Source organism: Artemia franciscana, unplaced genomic scaffold, assembly GCF_032884065.1.
Source record: "Artemia franciscana unplaced genomic scaffold, ASM3288406v1 PGA_scaffold_1179, whole genome shotgun sequence".
Taxonomy (NCBI): domain Eukaryota; kingdom Metazoa; phylum Arthropoda; class Branchiopoda; order Anostraca; family Artemiidae; genus Artemia; species Artemia franciscana.
The window spans coordinates 1,431,518-1,453,029 of NW_027062617.1; the positions used below are offsets into that span (position 1 = coordinate 1,431,518).

Below are 21,512 nucleotides of genomic sequence, written 5' to 3' on the forward strand. Positions count from 1 at the left end.
GTCAATTTCAAATGATTACTTTCGATTTAATACCAGTGTTTCAACGTGGCAACGCCGACGAAACTGTGGTAATGCCCTCGAACTTCTTAAATTTTTTATAACCAAAAAAAAAAAATCTTAGAAAACCATGTTTTTCAGGTATTGACGAGTTCAGGTGATAAAAAAAATGATTGCGTTTTTAAGCCCTTAGTAATTTATCATTAACAGTGTTTTATTTTATTTGTTAATTAAATAACAAACAATTTTTTCCAATGAAGCCCTTAGTAATTTATCATTAACAGTGTTTTATTTTATTTGTTGATTAAATAACAAACAATTTTTTACAATTAAAGTAAGGAGCAACATTAAAACATAAAACAAACAGAAATTATTACGTATATGAGGGGGTTCACCCCCTCGTCAATACCTCACTCTTTACGCTAAATTTCGACTTTTGTTCCAATTCTTTAAGAATGACCCCTGAATCACAAAGGCCGTTTAATTAGAATAAATGCCTCTTTTGAAAGTACTAAAAAAACTTTACCGTAAAGAGCAAGGTATTGACAAGGGGGCGAACCTCCTTATATACGTAATAATTTCTTTCCGTTTTAAGTTTTAATGTTGCTCCTTCCTTTCAGTTGAAAAAATTTGTTGTTTTGTATTTAATTTCTGATCTTTTTTTAAATAATGCTGGGGAATCCGGTGCCCCCTTTATGTAAGATTATCTTCCCCCATGGAAAGATCTTCCCACGTAACCCTCTCCCCTCGACCCCCATCCTTACCAGAGCCCCCCCCCCCCCCTGTAAACGTCAGTATACTTCCCAATAAACAATACTATATGTGAACATATAGTGTGAACACTATATGTATATGTGAACTATATGTGAACACTATATGTGTTCATAACTTGCAGCCCTTCCCCCAGAGACTGTGGGGGATTAAGTCTTCCTCAAAGACATAGTTATTAGATTTTTTAACTATGATGAAGAAAATGGCTATCTCAAAATTTTTGATACGGTAACTCTGGGAAGAAATGAAGGCTTGAGGGGGCCTAGTTGCCCTCCAATTTTTGGTCACTTAAAAAGGGCACTAGAACTTTTAATTTCCGTTCGAATTAGCCCTTTCGCAACATTCTAGTACCACTGGGTCGATACGATAATCTCTGGGGGGGGGGAACAAACAAACACGCATCCGTGATCTTTCTTCTGGCAAAAAATACTAAATTCGACATTTGTTCATATAGGAGCTTGAAACCTCTACAGTAGGGTTCTCTGATATGCTGAATCTGATGCTGAGATTTTCGTTAAGATTTATGACTTTTAGGAGGTCTTTCCCTTTTTTCCTAAAATGAGGCAAATTTTCTCAGGCTCGTAACTTTTGATGAGTAGGACTAAACTAGATGAAACTTGCATATTTAAAATCAGCAGAAAAATCTAATTTTTTGGTATATCTATTGGTATCAAAATTCCGTTTTTAAAGTTTCGGTTAAAATTTAGCCGGGTCACTCCTTACTTACAGTTCGTTACCACAAACTGTTTGATGAAGAGTGTGCAAAGCTCGAAATTCCGTTTTTTAAAGTTTCGGTTACTATTGAGCCGAGTAACTCCTTACTTACAGTTCGTTACCACGAACTGTTTGATGAAGAGTGTGTAAAGCTTATGCTACTTTTGTCTTTTATTTTCGCTTTTTACTTCTGTTCTGTCTCTTTATTTTTGCAATGTAAAGGGTTTTCAATAAATTCATTCATCAAGAATGATAGTATTGGAGAAATTAAATCATTCCGCAAAAACTATTGTTCGTATCAGTAGAAAAAGGAGAGCTTGCATAAGATATTTACCTCACACTTTCCAGGAAGCTTAATTAGTCTTTTTCTCATGTATAGATTATGTATCAATTAACAAAACACAGCTTCTGGAACTTGGTTCCATTTCTTTTCTCTTTGTGTGTCAGGTAAGTCAGGTTCCACCTACACACAGACAAAATAATGAGATATCGAAAAAAGTTAGAAAGTCTTATCTTGAAGATCACCGTTTAACCGGCTTTTACCACTGGTCAATAGGACAAAGAATGCATTTAGAGCCGAGGGCTGCTGAAAGAATAACATTTATCATCCACAAATTCAAAATATGTTAACATCTTAACAAGCATAATAACTATTGTTTTTTTTTCTTAAAACATAAAATGTGAGTTATTATTACAGTTATCTGATAAGTTCGGACCAGTGTTGTGCCAAGTACTTCTTTTTTTTACTTAAGTACAAGTACCAAGTACTCAGAGAAATTTTTACTTAAGTGCAAGTATTAAGTACTTCTCTAAGAATATACTTCAGTAATAAATACTTTTGAAAAAGTACTTCAGTACTTAAGTACTCAGGTATTTCGATTTTACTTGAATTTTGCTTCAATTAAGATATAAAAAGAAAAAAAAATACAAAGAACATTCATTACAGCTTCATAATAACTTTTAATTTCTTTCTTGCTCCTATGTTTCTTTTTGGAGTAAAAAATTCCATCACCTACCAAAAAAAAGATTTGTGCTGGTGCAGACGAAGGAAAGATACAGCTGTACTTCCTGAAAACTTTCATTACCCTATGGTACACTTTGAGCACAGATAGTTCCTTTCGCTTTTCATTCAAATATGACAAAACTTCACAGAATTGGTTTCACGGCCACGGTTGCCGTAATTATCATGAGTAGTTTTTTCAGCACTAAGATCAAAGTATTCATCTCCAGACAAAAAGCCACCTTTATCAGCCTTTATCAGGAAACCACTTCAATTTGAAAAAAGTGTTCTTCAAGAATTTCAACATGACGAGAAGTTAGCCTTGGTTTTTGCAAAGCATCACATATGTTAGCAAGCTTTCCAATTTTGTGACAGTCCTTCAAACGTTTGACACTTTCATACTTTGAGTGCCACCTGGTTACCACAGGTCTTATAAGCTGTTTGTCATATACCTCTTTCACAGCATCAGTAGCTTTTGAACTCTTATTCACGGCATCCCAGAGAGCAATACACTTCAAAAAAGCGGCGTGTATCACACGCCGCTCTTATATGCAATATCACAGAGGGCTTTATCAGCATCGGTGGATCCAAGCAGGTTAAGTGCGTGGCTGACACACCTGAAGTGTGGAGGAAGTAGGAAATACTCGGGGTCGTCATGAGAATCGAGTATCTCTCCAACGTTTGTAAAAGAGAATGAGCCATTCTGGCCTGCTTCATTTTCATTTTCTTTATCACTGTCTTGAATATCTTCATCAGAAACGATCGGATATTCCCTGAATGCCTTACTAAAGTTAGAGGTGTTATCGGTAAAAATCCCTTGTTCCTTTTTATCAACTGCAATTTTGTACCTGGCAAATACGCCATTCAGTTGTTCAGCAATTCTGTCATAAGTGTGTGAGCCCTTGAACGGGCAACAAGCAAGGACATAAGATTTCCATTTCAAATCCTCATTGAGCAAGTGTGCAGTCATTCCCACGTAGCTTTTGTTGTTGGCAGACCAAATGTGTGGTGTCAGCGACATGTATTCGGTGATTTTAAAATCATAAACCATATCTTTTATGTACTTCAAAAATTTAGCTTCAATTTGCACAGCTTTTCTTCTTGGAACCTTTGCATAAGGAGCAAGACCTGTTATCAGATTTTGAACGACGGCTTCTCAACAGTGTACGGGGGTCGCATCTCGTCCACAATGTAGTCCAGTGCCAAAGAATTCACTTTTGACTGTGTCAGTTTCTACGGTCTTGCAGCAAAGAAATCTCGCTTAACTTTTTTAGAAGGTGAGCTATAATCAGGGCCAGCATTATCTTCAGATTCAGACGGTCCCAAAAGTGAGCCTACAAGTTCACTAGCCTCTTTGCTACTTGATTTCCTTTTGTTCTTACTGTTTATCACATTTATCAAAAAAAAACTGTACGTTCAATGCATATTGTAGTTCTGCCATGATAGCGTCCTTTTTTGAAATTTTGCGACGGGCCAGGGGCCGCTGTTCTCAAAGACTAAAATCCATTCATCTACTAATATATAAGAAGTTCGATTCATCGCATCGCCCTGCGTCATGCCGGTATAATTTTTCTGTACCATGAAGAAAGTACTTGAGTACTTAAGTACCCTTAAGTACTTCAATTTTTTACTTAAGTAAAAATATTAAGTACTTTAGAAATTTCTTACTTAAGTAGAGCACAAGTACTCATATTTATTACTTAAGTAATTCTTAAGTACCTTTACTTAAGTATTTCCCAACACTGGTTCGGACGACGGAAACGTAAAATAGGCTGGTAAAATTGTTACCTAGACTGAAAAAAACAACAATAATTTTTTCCCACATAGAAAAGGTTTAGTTGACTGCTTTTCCTTACGACCTTTATATCCATCTAAGACCATGGAATACAAATTTCCTTGCCTTTCGACAGCATTACCCTCTCGGTCACCCCCCTTTCCTTCAACCTTGCCTCCCTCGTTCTGCTAAAACATTCCCTTTCTTATACTAAACAATTTCTTCTGAAAGATATAGAAACACTTTCATCCAGCACAAAGACGATATGTTAAACAAGTGAATCCCTTTCTCTTCCACTCTTTTAACCTTTCAATTGTTCAATTTTTGTATCAAAAATTTTGAAGTTCTTTTTACGGTCTCTTTGTTTAGCTAAAATGTTTTTTTGTTTTTTTTTGCAGTCAGAAGACAAAGTTTGTAGGCTACTTTTGCTTTTATTTGTTTTGTTAAGATGAAAGGATCTTTCAATAGAAGGGCGATGCATGTTAATTAGATATCTTCTACGAGAAAAGATACCTGAAAGTGTCACTCTGAAGACTTGGCCAGTTTTCGCGAGTATAAATAAATATATCGTTCGATGATACTGGAGAATTTTATACCCCCTCCTACTCTATGACTGAGCACGGGGATCTGAACCGATGAGTAAATAGAGACGTCCAAGGGATAATTCCAAGGTTTTCTCCTCTTAGAGAAAATTTGGTAGGTTACAACCGCAGTAGCACTTCCAGCCCCCCTCCTTTCACCACCTTACACTGCTGACAACGTCTTTACCTCTAATAGGTGAATCTGCAGAGGGAATAAACCAGACCCACATTTTCAGTACTCCAAAAACACTTTACATTTCAAGTTGTTTTATTTTGTTTTTTCTTTATTTTAGATCTCATTTTTGGGCCTTTTATAGCCAATATATGCATTTTCATGGTTGCAAAATTGTTCTGCATAAATTCTTATGTTTCTTGCATGATTGATTTATCTAATTTTCCAACTAACAAACGCAGACGCTAGATCTGACATGCCCAATAGCAAAATAAACTGGCCTCGCCAGCCTTTTGTCAGCTCCTTCCACTCGATTGAGCCCTGAGCCCTCGCAAGTATAGCCTGACACCACCCATCCACCCACACACATTTGATCATTGATATATATATATATATATATATATATATATATATATATATATATATATATATATATATATATATATATATATATATATATGTATGAGGGAGTGATGTATGTGTATATGCATATTGAAAAATCACCTAAACTAATTAAAATAGAAACGTGAAAATTTTAGAGAATGATCTTGGAGCATTTGGAATGCCTATAGACTATAGAGATCATTAAAATAGTCAACTCTCATCCCCACTTCCAGTTGTTTTACACCAACAACGATCAAAGATGGTCAAATTTCCATTCTTGTGCTGCTTTATTTTTGACGACTTAATGTCGAAATGCTTTAGATAGCTCAAAAATTCAGACATATGCTATGTTGAAATAATATTGAGAGGAATGCGAGTAACTTACTATTTTGCACAGTCAATAAGCTGATATTCATTTGACCTCTCATAGCAAGCTTGAACTCCTCTGTCTTCCCAGAGTCTTTCGACTCGAGTAAAAAACTCCTGAAACAAAAAGTGGCCTTAAAATATGCAAGAGGTGATACGCCCGTAGGCTACCATGGGTTAATATTATTTATTGAATACCAAATATTATGAAAAATAAGCATGGTGAATAAGAAGAATAAAGCTATATCATCATTATGGCGTTTTCAGGCGAAGTCAGCTAAGTTAGGAAAACGTTTCGTATATTGAATTTGGCTTTTCCTAGGAAAAAAAACACTTGAAATCCGCCTATACATGTACAAGCGATCATAGCGACAGAAGCTACCAGAATAAGTAAAAGCTAAACATAGGCAGCTTTACCTGAAGAAAAAGCATCAACAATAACCCAAAACGAGCACAAATTGCGACAAAAAAGAGTTGAAAAGGGAATAACCGAAAGGAAAAATCAGCAAACCATTAAACTATTAAAATAATAACACCTAATTCATAATAAGGTAAAAATAATCAGCGTTGCCTGTAGTAAAAAACCCGAAGTCTTTGATATGTTATTTTTTTTCCCAAGCCACTCCATACGGGAAAGGTGATCGTGAAAACTTCGGAGGGGAGTCTCGTCCTTCAAGTTTGGAGGGCAACCAGCCTCTCTTCTTTGCTTATTTTTTTTATTGCTAACCACCTCCCCCATGCAGCCTCTACAGGAAAAAATTTGTACGATAGTCATTTTGTCCACAATAGGCAAGGTCCAACAATTGATCTTCTAAGATGGTAAGACTCTCATGGCCCTGGGCACGGGACTGTAAACAATACAAATTGGCAGTTATTTGAACATTCGTTTTATAATGAAAAAGAGGGACTTGTACAATATCTAAGGAATGGCTAAGGAGTAATTCTGACGAAACTTCCAGGAATGTAGAACTATATCAGAAGACACGGTGTTTGTCTAGGTTGTCAAAAGAGCCTATCTACAATATCTCAGAAGCAGTCAAGGGTACTAACTTGAAACCTTCAGGAAGTGTTGAACCATATCAAAAGACACTATGTGCATCCAGGTTGTCAAAGGGGCGTATTCGTAATATCTCAGGAAAAGCTAAGGGTATTAAGTAATAAATTTCAAAGAATATTGAATTAAATAAAAAGGCCGGTTATCAATCAAGGATGTCAAAATGGCACATCTGCAATAACCCAGGAACGGCGAAGGGTATTATATTGGAACTTCTTTGGAGTCTTGAGGGGGGCCTGAAATAAATAAAAAAGTTCCGGGAAATGTTGAGCAGGATGTTGAAGTATAGAAAGACATCATGTGTACCTAGGTTGTCAAAAGTATATCTAAGATTTCTCAGAAACGGTTAAGAGTATTAAGTTAAAATTTCGGGAATGTTAAGGGTGGTGTGGAACGAAATCAAAAGTGAATAATAAGAGGGATGTCGAACTAAACAAAAAGACCGATTCTCCATCCAGCTTGTCCAAATGGTAAACTTTAATATCTCAGAAACGGCTAAGGGTATTAAGTTGAAACTTTCAAGAATGTTGAGTGGAATGTTGGGCCAAATCAAGACACACAGTTCATCCAAGTTGTCTAAATAGCGTATCTATAATATATCAGGAAAAACTAAGGGAATTAGGCTGAAACTTTCATGGAATGTTGAGGTGGTGTTGAACTAAATCAAAAAAATTTCGATACATCAAGGTGGTTAAAAAGGGATGAATCTGTAATATCCCAGAAACAGCTAATGGTATTAATTTTAAACTTTGGAGAATGTTCATAGGATGTTGAACAACATCAAAAGACACTATGTACATAAAGACTATTAAAATGGTGCATCTGCAAAATCTTAGGAACTGCTAATAGTATAGGTTACGGTGGAAACTTTCAGGGAATGTTGACGGAGATAATGGAATAAATAAAAAAAAATACTGCGCATCTAGGTGGTCCAAATATATATATATATATATATATATATATATATATATATATATATATATATATATATATATATATATATATATATATATATATATATATATATATATATATATATATATATCTGGAAAGACTAGGGGTATTAAGTTGAAACTTTCAGAAAATGTCTAGAAGGATACTAAATTAAATTAAAAGATACTATGTGCATCCAGGTTGCAAAAAAAGGGGTATGTGCAATATCTCAGGAACGACGAAGGGTATTAAGTGGAAATTTTCAGGGAATGTTGACGGGGACACTGACAAAATCTAAAGCCACCATGTTGACAAACCGACCATTATAAAAAAAATTCTTAATATTAGCTAATGATTAAATTTTGGCAATAAAAACGAACAGAAATTTATTTCAAAAAAGAAACACTTTTCTTGAAAAGAGATTTTTCAGAGAAAAGTACAGAGTCATATACAAGCTTAAGAAGAAAAGAAATAAAATACTATAATAGATAAAACTTGGAGCTACAATAAATTAATGAAACAAATGAATGAAACCCAAAAGGACCAGAAATCAGAATATTTAATCACATCAAGCATAGCAATAACAGACACTGATACAAATTAATAAATAAATTTTAAAACGACTAAAAAATTAAAATGACCATATGCATTTTTAGAATTTTTTTTATTATAATATTGAAAAAACATAAGTGCTGTTAAATGACAATTTTTCTCGTTTTAGGATTTATTTGTTCATGTACATCAGTTTTCGTTATATATGTGTTTGATGTGATAATTTATTCTAATTTCTATTAGTTTTGGGTTTACTTTATTCATTGATAGTAATTCCTAGTCATTTTAAGTTTGAATTATTATAGTGCACAATTTCCATCAGTTTTTGGTTTTCATGTCGGTGTTTACTATTCTTTGAAAAATTCCGTTATCGAAAATTTTATTTTTTCATTAATAAAGAAAACAGGGACGAGAAAGAGTCGTGGTTTTACATAGGCCTAAAAAATTTAAATGCTTTATGTTTTACAGTTTAAAGAATTTGGAGATAACTATTGTTGATATTTCTGTTTTACTCTTCCAAGTCTTCGTTATTTAATTATTGGTAAATTACGCAACCTCTAACGATTAAGACTAACGCAGTAAGTCGGTTGATGAGTCCAAGGGACCAAGTCTTCCTCTTATTCAAAACAACAATCAATAAGGGCAGTGATGAAATATTTATGGTAACTCAAGAAAGTGTATTTGTATCATTCCCTCGTTTCGCTTTTTTCTGAGATTTGGCGCTGTTCAGTCCATTCCAAGTCAAAGTCGTCCCTTAAAGTTATTAGTTTTTTTTTTAATTTAACAACTGCTCCAATATAGGGGTCTAGAACAGTGGTTCCCAGCGGATTTTGGCCCCTCTTATGATGTTTCCTGATAACCCACTCGTGACGTTTAAATTTTATTATTCAATATTGTACGTGCATTTATCTGAAGGAAGCTTAATAGGTCATTAACTTAGTATTTTTTGGGTCGTCTTCTAGACATACTTAGGCCTATACTAATGAAAAATATTGTCTGTATGTAACACCTTTTATAAAATGCATGAATTACGATACCACTATGCATCTTTTTGCTCTTTAAATATATATAAATGTGACGACACTCGAATGAAAAAAGTTGTTTTTCCAAAATTATAGCCCTAAAATATTGTCAGCCGGTAGATGCACGCCCTGTGTATGACCCACCAGAATATTGCCATGTCCCATGGCTTGGGCCTGCACCCCACAGAAATTACGGGTCTAGAGGGTCTAGTTATTCTTGAAACCAAGGCTGTTAAATATTGAAAATGACTTGGAAGAACAAAATTGTCAAGACAGAAAAACTGTATTGATATGGTAAAGGTAATTTATTTACATCCGCAATCATCGCGTTTTATACTTCCAAAGATACACCATGAGATTCCAGTAATGAGTTTCTACTGCAAAGATTTAAATATTCGCAAAAGCAACCGAACTTCGTGGTTGTTATTATTTAGGTTCCGGTTCAAGAATCCGATATGCAAATTGAAATACACCCGCTGATACAGAATGATTTTCCTCAAATATATGAACCGGAACACGCTCAAGCATAACGGATAGAGTGCTAAAAATAGTATGGTAATCTTATACCTTCAACATTTACAAACCATAAATAAAATAAATAAATAACGAAGACACTGCTGGTTAAAGAAGCATTCAATTGATAGACAAAAGACGCCATCCTAGGCACACTACTTCTATTCTTGTTTTTTTTAAAGGCCTTAAATTGATATTTAGGCTCCTTGTGTGTCTACCAGGAACGTATCCAGGACTTTTATTTGGTAGGGACAGGGGGTGCACAAAATCTTTACAAAACCTAACAAAAATTCGTTTATAAGCATTTTTGTTAATTTTTTAAAGGTTAGACGAAAAAATTCAGAGTGGGGATAAAACCGGGTACCTCCTCTCTGGATACGGCGCTGGTGTCTACCCATCTTTTGTGGTAAAAATTGAACTCAAAATTATTGCTTTAACTTGTTTAGAACTGAATTAAACGAGAAAGAAGAACTGACAAGGGAGAGAATTTCGACTTTTTAGCGTGCATTACATAGAAAAATAAAACTATTATCACCTGGCACGTGCGCAGGGGGGGCTCGGGCCCAGCCCCTCCCCCGAAATTTTGTGAAATGTTTAATTTCCCCATGGTTTCTTGGGACTTATGGCAAAAGTAGGATATTTATTAAGAATCTAGATACATGTGTGAAGCTTTTTTGGGGGGATTTTACAGCATGCAATTATCCGGTCAAGTCACTGCCCAATTATTAAGCCATTTTCTGTCTAACTTTTTACCCTCTTTGAAGTAATTACCAAGTGTACTGTTTTTTGTTTTTGTTTTTTGTAAAGAGAGTTTGCTTTCCACAGCAAAATAGAATTATCCTTGGTATTTGGGCGTTTATTCCCCCTTTTCAGGATAAAGTACAGCTTTTAAAGGGTCAATTTTGGAAACTATCATTCTTCATTAAAATCTGCGTTTTTACAATAGAAGAACTACCCCTCACAGCAGCCTTATTGCACTATTAGCCCTAAAATGTCCCTTTCAGTGGGATATAATAGATTAATCACTGGTTCTAAATCGCCACGAACATAACCTGAGCCTAAAACGTACTTTTGAGGCTTCAGTCTTCTTCCCCCCATCCACTACAAAACTACAGATTAAAGTTAATCTGTATTTTCCAATATATATGCTTTTTGCATTACTAAATTTAAAAAAGTGATACTTTATATCTGCTGTTTGGAAGTTTTTGGTCCCCCCCGAAAAAATTCCAGCGTACGTGCCTGATTATCACCACTGCGTTGCCAAGTAGAATGAAACCCTCAACATATCAAAACTTACATTTTATTTGAATCAGAGTTTTCAGTGTGTACCATACATGATCGATTAAAACGAAATTTCCATATATATATATATATATATATATATATATATATATATATATATATATATATATATATATATATATATATATATATATATATATATATATATATATATATATATATATATATATATATATATATATATATATATATATATATATATATATATATATATATATATATATATATATATATATATATATATATATATATATATATATATATATATATATATATATATATATATATATATATATTGCTAAATAGCTTTCTCATCGTTTTATTGGACGATTTTGATAAAAAAAAAAGGGGAGGGAGAGGAGGCCTAGTTGCCCTCCAATTTTTTTGGTTACTTAAAAAACCACTAGAGCTCTTTTTAGGAATGTTTTTATTAATGATAAATATACGTAACTTACGAATTAGCTTACGTAACCAACTTCTATATTTGAATGTTTTATTACGTACATGTGGGGGTTCGCCCCCTTGTCAATGCCTCACACTTTACATTAAAGCTCTAATTTTGTCCCAATTCTTTAAAAATGACCCCTGAATCACAAAGGCCGTAGAATAAATTATTGAAATGATTAAAAAAAAAATACTTTGGCGTAAAGAGCGAGGTACTGAGGAGGAGACGAACCCTCTTATATACGTAATAATATCTGTTCGTTTTAAGTTTTAATGCTGCTCTTTACTCCCGGTTGAAAAAACTTTTTATTTATTTAGTTTCTCATTGTTTTTTTTTAAATAATGCTAGAAAATCATGTGCCCCCCCTTCATGGAAATCCTCTTCCCTCATGATGAATTCCCCCATGGAGAGATCCTCCCATGTAATCCCCTCCCCTTGAGCCCACCCAACGCGAAAAGTCCCCCTGAAAACATCTCTACAGTTCCCAATAACCATTACTATATTTAAACAATGGTCAAAGTTTGTAACTTGCAACCCCTCTCCTGGGAACTGTGAGGGGTATTAAGACGTCCCCAAAGACATAGTTATTAAGTTTTTCGACTATGCTGAACAAAATGGCTAGCTCAAAATTTTGATCGGGTGACCTTGGGAAAAAAGGAACGTGGAAGGGGGCCTAGGTGCCCTCCAATTTTTTGGTCGCCTAAAAAGGGCAATAGAACTTTTTGTTTCCGTTAGAATGAGCCCTTTCGTGACATTCTAGGACCACTGGGTCGAAACGATCCCCCAGGAAAAAAAACAACAAACAATAAACACGCATCCGTGATCTGTCTTCTGGCAAAAAAAAATACAAAATTTCATATCTTTGTAGATGTGAGCTTGAAACTTCTATAGTATGGTTTTCAAATACGGTGAATCTGGTGGTGTGACTTTCGTTAAGAATGTATGAATTCTAGGGGGTGTTTCCCCCTTTTTTGTAAAATAAGCCAAATTTTCTCAGGCTTGTAACTTTGATAAGTTTCATAAAGACTAAACTTTATGAAACTTATATATTTAAAATCAACATAAAAATGCGATTCAGCTGTTACCACGAACTGTTTGAAATGACAATCTGATGAATATTGGTCAGTCACTGGTGTTAGAATGGTTGTGTAGCTAAACATGAGCTAAGCTAATTAATTCACTTTTCATTTAGAAAAAGTACTAGCAGTTAACTCAGGATCAGGCATCTCCCTATCCCATTTCACCTGCATTCAATATTTTGCATCAATCTTGCCTACTTTCCCCTTCGGACCGAATTTTCATAAACCAGCAGCTCTCCTTGAAAAATGGTTCTATGCACTTGAATAAATAAAAGAAACAAGTTTTTTCAACTGAATTTTTTCAACTGAAAGTAAGGAGCAACATTAAAATTTAAAAGAACAAAAATTTGCGCTAAGTTGAAAAGTTTTTTTTTTAAATATCTTTCATTCAAATTCAACGGCCCTTGTGCTTGAGCAGTCTTTCTTACAGAGTTATGACAGATTGTAAAGAGCGAGTGTAGTCTACTCCTATATTATTCAGATAACACTCGAGAAGTTTCGGAAGAAGTTCTGTTGTTTTAGTTGTTGCTCCTTATTTTTAGTTGAAAAAAAAATTAGCTTTTTTAATTTATTTTCTTTTCAGATCATGCCAGGAAATCCCAGGCCGGAAAAAAAACCAATAAGCGTGAATCCGTGATCTTTCTTATGGCAAAAAAAAATGCAGAATTCCAAATTTTTTCATTTATGAGCTTGAAACATCTACAGTAGGGTTCTCTAATATGCTTAATCAGAGGGTAAATTTTCATTAGGATCTTTTTTTGGGGAGAGGGTGTTTCCCTCCTTTTTCCAAAATTCGACAGATTTTCTTAGGCTCGAAGCTTTTGAGGGGCTTTCGAAGCTTAGACTCGAGCTTAATGAATTTTATATATTTAGTCTAAGCGTAAAAACTCAGTTCGTTTGATGCTTCTATTGTTATCCAAATTCTATCTTTAGAGTTTCGGTCAGTATTGAGCCGAGTCGCTCCTTACTTACAGTTGGTTCCAGAGCTGTTTGACGGTTCGCCAGAGTGAACACTTGAAGGATTGAAACCAGAGACAGATTGATTAATCCTCTGAAATCCAAAGGACTGTAAGCGTTCCCTGTTAAATTTGAGGGGCAAATAAAGCCAGCATACACGAGTTTTATATTTTAGGCGTCTGAGGTGTCATTCACCCCCTCCCTTTTATTCAGGTAAACACTACACGGGGCCCTGTTTATCATGGCTACCGACAACTGTTGATAGTTCACCACTTTTCTTATAGTTTTACCCTAGTTCGTCAGTTTGTCCCCACTCCCTGAAAATAATTTGTGCATAGGCGCCTGCCTTTGTCGGACATAAGCCGTTTAACAGACATCTGAAGTTAATTGACCTTAAAGACCCCCAAGTAAATGATTGCAAATTCTTGAGAACGTGTTCAGCCTATGCGAAGCATCTAATAATCCAAAAACGGTATCCTCACGACTTTGCGTTGTTACAAATAGCCCATTAATCATATTTATGCTAGATAATACAGTTATTTCACTATTCAAATTATTGCGTCATGTCTGTTTGCCTTTTGCCATGTTAAAACCCACCCCGGAACTTAATCAGATAACTGATGGTCAGTTAATAAATCGAAAAAAGTAGTATACCCACGCGTTGGGTCAGGTGTGGTACATACCGATCGAAAACGAGTTATGTCTGTCGAAGAAAATTTGCAATGAGATACAGGTATGACGAGAGTTCGTAGGTTTCAGAAGCCAGTTTTTCCAGCCATTTTACCAGCTTCATTTCTTAATCACACAAAAATAGTCAGATGACGGCACTCATTCCGCCACGCCGCGCTCTAAATACCTTCAAAAGTTACAAGTAGCAGTGACATTCAAGATAAAACATGATTGCTTGAATGGGATAAGTGGGAACTTATATAACATCATACATCTTAAAGATTCAGAAATAAAATCGTAAATTCAACTTTCGAAATAATTAATGAAACAACCTTTCTCAGAAATTTCGCAGAAAAAAGACCTACATTAAACTAAAGACGAACAGAAATAGTCGTATAATAAATCAAACTCAAAACACCCCCTAAACCTTCTGAAAGTCGGAGCGTCAAACCAAAAATTCCTGAGACTTCCTAGAAAGAAGGGCATTATATATCAAACAATCAATGAACTTGCACCGATTATTCAACAAATAAAAACTACCCTGTCCTAAATTCATATCGTTTTCAGTGGAATACAAAGGATGTTCGATCCGTTTACGGGTTTCGAGAGGGAGAGCAGGGGACAGGTAGCATCAATTTTATCTTCAGTCGCCTTGAGATTTCTTTTTTTTTTCTTTTTTCTGGGTATTATGGCAAATAAAAAACGCTGCTCACAATTTTTACTAAAACGCAAATTATTTGCGCTATCGCTTACCCAAGATTAACCATGCCCCCCTTTTCCACTGTAAAACCTATTTGTATACAATCGGAAACTTTACCGCAGGGGCTTTAGGCAAGTTATGTCCGCATGCATATTTATTGGACCTTTTATTCTTCTGAACAAAATCGCTATTTCAAATTTTGATTGGACGTTTAGGGGGGATTGTGGAGAGGACGGCTACCAAAAAATGGAATGGAATGGGGGCTGTTTACCCTATAATCACTTCCGCTTCTTCAAAACAACACTAGAACTTTCAATTTCTAATCCAAAGAACCCTTTCCCAAGTTTATAAAAACACTCCTGTCATACGCAATGGCCAAAAAACGAAAAATAATACATTGAGACCACACGGCTCTTTAACACAGAAAACACTAGAGCTTCACCTCTGACGAAAGAAATTATACCACAGAAAAGCGTCGAATTCTTGCATTTTCTGGTAAAATCTGAAGTTTGGCCGGGATATGGTGTAAACATTATCGAGCAGAGAACCGTTGAATGGATATTTTTATGCCCAGAAAATTCAAGATTTTGGTAGACCCAGGTTCAAAGATCCCCTCCCCTACGTATATCCCTGGAGAGGACCCTTGTACGTAATAAAGAGGATAGTTACTGACTGAAACTTTGCTGCGCCACTTTTCCAAAGACAGATAAGCCTCATCAGCTTCAATCTTCGTGGGTGTGTTGCTTTGAGAACAAGTCTGGAGCCAAAACCAGGAGCTAAAACCGCGCCTCATTTCCGGTTGGATTACATAGTGATTTCAATATATCACAAAGAAAGTGACAGCTGCTTATATCAAGACTAACTACAACAAGCCCAACTCTTTAATTTAATGTCGAAACTTTAAACTCAAAATTGCATCATTTTCACTTGAACAGGAGTGATGCGCAAAAGCACTGTTTTGAGATTACTTTAACATTATCAAATGGTATTTAGTAAAGCGTTGCTTCTCCTAATAACTGGTCACTATTTTTAGTGATTTTTTTTCTTGAGAGGCGATTTTGTTTTGTATTGTGAATTTTGGTGATTTTTGGCTTTTATTCGCGATAACTCCCAGAATCGTGAATATCGCGAGAATTAAAAAAAAAGGCAAATAACCAGCTAATTAAAAAAAAGTTTTGATTATGTAGTCTTGTGTAGTTGACACGCCAGAAAGCATATCTTGCCGTAGAAGCTACAATACCTTTTTGTACGAATATTTCATTCGTAACTCATATATCCTGCTTTCCACCCCAAGATAAATAAAGATTATAGCATTTCCTAAGACACTAGTAATTATACTTTTGACCTGGAGGCAAGTTTGATTCAGTGCTAGCCTGAATGTGCCACAATCACCAAATTTAGAGGTGAGAGAGCAAAATATATTTTTGAATATCCAAAGGGGCAAATATCTCGTTTATCCCAATTTCCTTAATCAAAATACCAAACGAAGTCTTTTTTCAATTTAAATACCCCAAAAACTTGTTTTTCGAAATCTAGGGGAGGAGGTTCAGGCAAACAAGATCTAGGGGCACCCCCCCCCCCAATTGAAGCCACGAAATGAAGTGTCTGTGTGTGTTACACCTGTTGTGAAAAATACGCAAAACTAATCAAGTTCAAAACCTGAAATTTTATACGGAATAATTTTTGACCCCTGGGAATGGACAACGACTATAAAATCAGAAAAACATTAGCACAAACAACAAGAGCTAAGAGCTCATATGGCAAGAGCTAAGAGCCAAGAGATCATATGGTATGAGCTCTAACAAAATTCTATGAATCAATAGATTGATTTGAAAAGAAAAATAAGAGGCTTAATGCCGGTCAGGATTTAAAATAAGAGCTCTGAGTCACGATGTCCTTCTAAATATCAAAATTCATTAAGATCCGATCACCCACTCGTAAGTTATAAATACCTAATTTTTCCTCTCCCTTTAGCCCCCCAGATGGTCGAATCTGGGAAAACGACTTTATCAAGTCAAATTGTGCAGCTCCCTGACATGCCTACCAATTTTCATCGTCCTAGCACGTCCAGAAGCACCAAACTCGCCAAATCACCGAACCCCTCCCCCCAACTCCCCCAAAGAGAGTGAATCCAGTACGATTCTGTCAATCATGTATCAAGGACATTTGTTTATTCTATCCACCAAGCTTCATCCCGATTCCTCCACTCTAAGTATTTTTCCAAGATTTCCCCCTCCAATTCCCCGCAATGTCAAAAGATCTGGTCGGGATTGAAATAAGAGCTCTGAGACATGAATTCCTTCTAAAAATCAAATTTCATTAAGATCCGATCATCTATTCGTAAGATAAAAATACCCCAATTTTCACGTTTTCCAAAAATTCCGGTTTCCCCCTCCAACTCCCCCCAATGTCACAGGATCTCGTCAGAATTTAAAATTAGAACTTTAAAGCACAAGATCCTTCTAAATATCAAATTTCATTAAGATCTGGTCACCTTTTCGTAAGTTACAAATACCTCAATTTTCAAAATTACCCCTCACCCAATTCCACCAAAGAGAGTAGATCCGGTCTGGTTATGTCAGTCACGTATTTTAGACAGGTTTCTATTCTTCCCATCCAATTTCATCCTGATCTCACCGCTTTAAGTATTTTCTAAGATTTCCGGTCCCCCCAACTGCCCCCCCAATTACGCTTGATACGGTTAAGATTTAAAATAAGAGATCTGAGTTACGAGGTCCTTCTAAATATGAAGTTTCATGAAGATCCGATCACCCCTTCGTAAGTTAAAAATACGTAATTTTTTCTTATTTTTCAGAATTAACCCCCCCCCCCCGATAGAGCGGATCCGTTCCAATTATGTAAATCACGTATGTAAGACTTCTGATTATTTTCCCCACCAAGTTTCATCCTGATCAATCCAATCCAAGCGTTCTCCATGATTTTAGGTTCCCCCACCCCAAACTTTCCCCAATGTCACCAGATTCGGTCAGGATTTAAAATAATTGCTTTGAGACAGGATATCCTTCTACATATCAAATTTCATTGAGATCCGATCACCCGTTCGTAAGTTAAAAATACCTCATTGTTCTAATTTTTCAGAATTAACCCCTCCCCTAACTACCCCAAAGAGAGCGGATCTGTTCCGTTTATATCAATCATGTATCCAGGACTTGTGCTTATTTTTCCCACCAAGTTTCATCCCGATCCCTCCACTCTAAGTGTTTTCCAAGTTTTAGGTTTCCCCCTCCCAACTTCCCCCCAATGTCACCAGATCCGGTCGGGTTTAAAATAAGAGCTCTGAGCCACGATATCTTTCTAAATATCAAATTTCATTGAGATCCGATCACTCGTTCATAAGTTAAAAATATTAAAAATACCTCATTTTTTCTAATTTTTCAGAAATAACCCTCCCCTCCCCCCAACTACCCCAAAGAGAGCGGATCCGTTCCGTTTATGTCAATCATGTATCTAGGACTTGTCTTTATTTTTCCCACCAAGTTTCATCCCGATCCCTCCACTCTAAGTGTTTTCCAAGTTTTAGGTTCCCCCCCAACTCCCCTCCCCATTTTCCCAGATCCAGTCAAGCTTTAAAATAAGAGCTCTAAGACACGATATCCTTCTAAACATCAAATTTCACTGAGATCCAATCACCCGTTCATAAATTAAAAATACATCATTTTTCCTAATTTTTCAGAATTACCCCCCCCCCAAACTACCCCAAAGAGAGCGGATCCGTTCCGATTATGTCAATCATGTATCTGGGACTTGTGCTTATTTTTCCATCAAGTTTTATCCCGATCCCTCCACTCTAAGTGTTTTCCAAGATTTTAGGTTTCTCCCCTCCAACTCCCCCCAATGTCATCAGATCCGGTCGGGATTTGAAATAAGAGCTCTGAGACACAATATCATTCCAAACATCAAATTTCATTAAGATCCCATCACCCGCTCATAAGTTAAAAATACTTCATCTTTTCTATTGTTTACGAATTAACCGACCCCCCACTCCCCCCCCCCCAGATGGTCAAATTGGGAAAACGATTATTTCTAATTTAAGCAGGTCATGTCCCTGATACGCCTGCCAAATTTCATCGTCCTCGCTTACCTGAAAGTGCCTAAAGTAGCAAAACCGGGACCGACAGACAGACCGACAGAATTGGCGATTGCTATATGTTACTTGGTTAATACCAAGTCCCATAAAAACAAACAAAACCAAAAGCTTGGAAGTCATGATAGCAAGTGTGCGAATGCCAAACCTGCTATTGGCGGGGGCAAGAGGCCAACACGAGAGGAGGGGATTGGTGCATTTCCCCATATCTTACTCTAATAACCTATCTGAGTGGTAACATTGGTCTGGACTACTTGCAGATAAACATTCTAGAATAGCATGAATCAGGTTCTTGTCATATAAAATATATACTGTTGACATTTATACAAGTAAAAGATGCCACTTTCTTGTAGCCATTCTCTGGTCGCCCGGGCATTTGGTCCTCACTCATAAATCGACAACTTAGGTCCTTGACCATTGTCCTCGGTTCTTTGCTGGGCCCGCCGGTGCATCGACACGTCCCGAGAGAATCAAACCATAAACCCCAGCTATGGATTAAATAAATAACGAGCAGAAAGCTAGGAGGGCGGAGTACTCTCAAGATGGAGAAAATTGGCCAACTGCAAAGAGAAGAGGGGAGTGACTTCCCACTGTCCGTGAATAGCTATTAAACCTTTTTTTTTTCATTATGATGGATAAATTGAGTACAAAGAGAAGAAACCGTACCACCGCGTCCGGGGAAACCGACGAAAGGCAAGATTTAAAAGAGAATGATAATGTTAGCCATGAAAAGGGAAACCGATGATCTGACGACTTCAGAGGAAGATATGCGATCACAGCAGCTAATAACGAATACAACTGAGGATGTTTGTACTTCATCAAGAGAAATTCCCATTCTACCTCAAAAAGGCTCCGTTCTATCTTGGGACCTTAAACGTAGGGGCTCTGGCAAGGCCTGAGAAAATAGAGCTAATGGCCAAAGAGCTTCAGAGGTATAGATGGGACCTTATTGGTCTCTCTTAAACACACCTACCTGGCATAGAAGGACAACATTGCGGCGACATCACACTCTCATGCTGTGGTAGATCTGATGGCAAACACCGACAAGGCGCTCTCCTACCATGCAAAGCAAAGCGCGCACTCATGGCCAAAAAAACAGTCTCTGAGCGCCTTATGATGATTCGGCCGCGAGCGAAAAGACACAGAACATCACTTTCATTCAAGTTCACGTACCCGACTCTCTAATTTATTCTAATAATTATAACTATTTTATTACTAAATATTATAAATAACTATAAAATTACAAAATATAATTATTATAAATAATTATTAAATAATTAATTATAAAATAAATAATTATAAAAATTATAACTAATTTATTCTCTTGAAATGTGATCATAAGTATAACGTCACTCACGTGAATCTTTTTTCCCAAAATTATGGCTTTCCACGAATTTTCTCAAGCTCGTGACCTAAATAAATCGTTTATTTTTTAGGCCAGAAGATCCAAGGATGTCATTTTTTCCAAGAAAAATATGGAGCCGTTTTCGAGGAAAAAAAGTGCATAAATAAATAAATAAAAACACAATTATTGCTCTTTTAAAGAGATAAGAAAGCAATAGTATAGGTAAAGACAATTTTCAAAAAGTCGTCGAGTTTTGTTCAAAAACAGCACTAGATATCGCCCACTAGGCATTATCAGACGGTTTTCCAGTATGAAGTAATTTTACTTGTATGGACTCCCTGATTCTTCGCGAACCAATGTACAACATGAGGCATTACTTCCTCTGCATCTGATACTTTCAATATATAGTCTTTTAATCCATTGGCTATCTCAGAATTTATAATCGACAGCAACTGCGTGATCCAAGGGGAAAATCACAATTTGGCGTCACAAAATGACAGAAAGCCCCGCTGAGCTCTTTTCGATATCTACGACAACAAATGGTCATCTCAAAATTTCTCAGATGCATTTCAAGAAAATACAAGGTGTGTGCGGGGGGCGGAGCTATCCACCCTCCGATCACTCTGAATCTTAAAAAGGGCACTAAAACTTCTGATTAGCAATCCAATGAGCCCCTTCCAAAGTTTATACAATCACCCTTTCTATATAAACCTTAAATGCCCCCAAGGCATAACTTGCAACCCTTGCCCTGGGGGCTGTGGGGGGGGGGGTCTTCCTCAAAGACATAATTATAGGATCTTTCAACTGCGTTGAACAAAATGGTTATCTCAAAATTTTGATTAAATGTGTTTGGGGAAACAGTGGGCTTGGGAAAGGGTTAGTTGCCTTTCAATCACTTTCGACAATTAAAAAAGGCACTAGCCATTTCAATTTCCGATCCAACGAGCCCTTTTCAAAGTTCCTACGAGAATGTCTTCGATTAATATTGATAAATTAAAATAAATAGATAAAACATAGTGCCCACATCGCTCTTTACGATGTGGGCACCTTAGTGAAGTAACTTAATCACCTTAAGAC

The 21,512-nt window shown here is 36.2% G+C and overlaps 1 protein-coding gene across 1 annotated transcript in view; it reads right to left on the reverse strand.

The window, feature by feature from the left end:
- LOC136041189 (guanine nucleotide-binding protein G(s) subunit alpha-like) overlaps nt 1-21,512 on the reverse strand; it is a 128,920-nt gene that overhangs the window by 74,398 nt on the left and 33,010 nt on the right. The window contains exon 5 of the mRNA XM_065725748.1: nt 5,779-5,876. Within this exon, the coding sequence (XP_065581820.1) occupies nt 5,779-5,876 (98 nt within the window). The remainder of the gene's footprint in view (nt 1-5,778; nt 5,877-21,512) is intronic.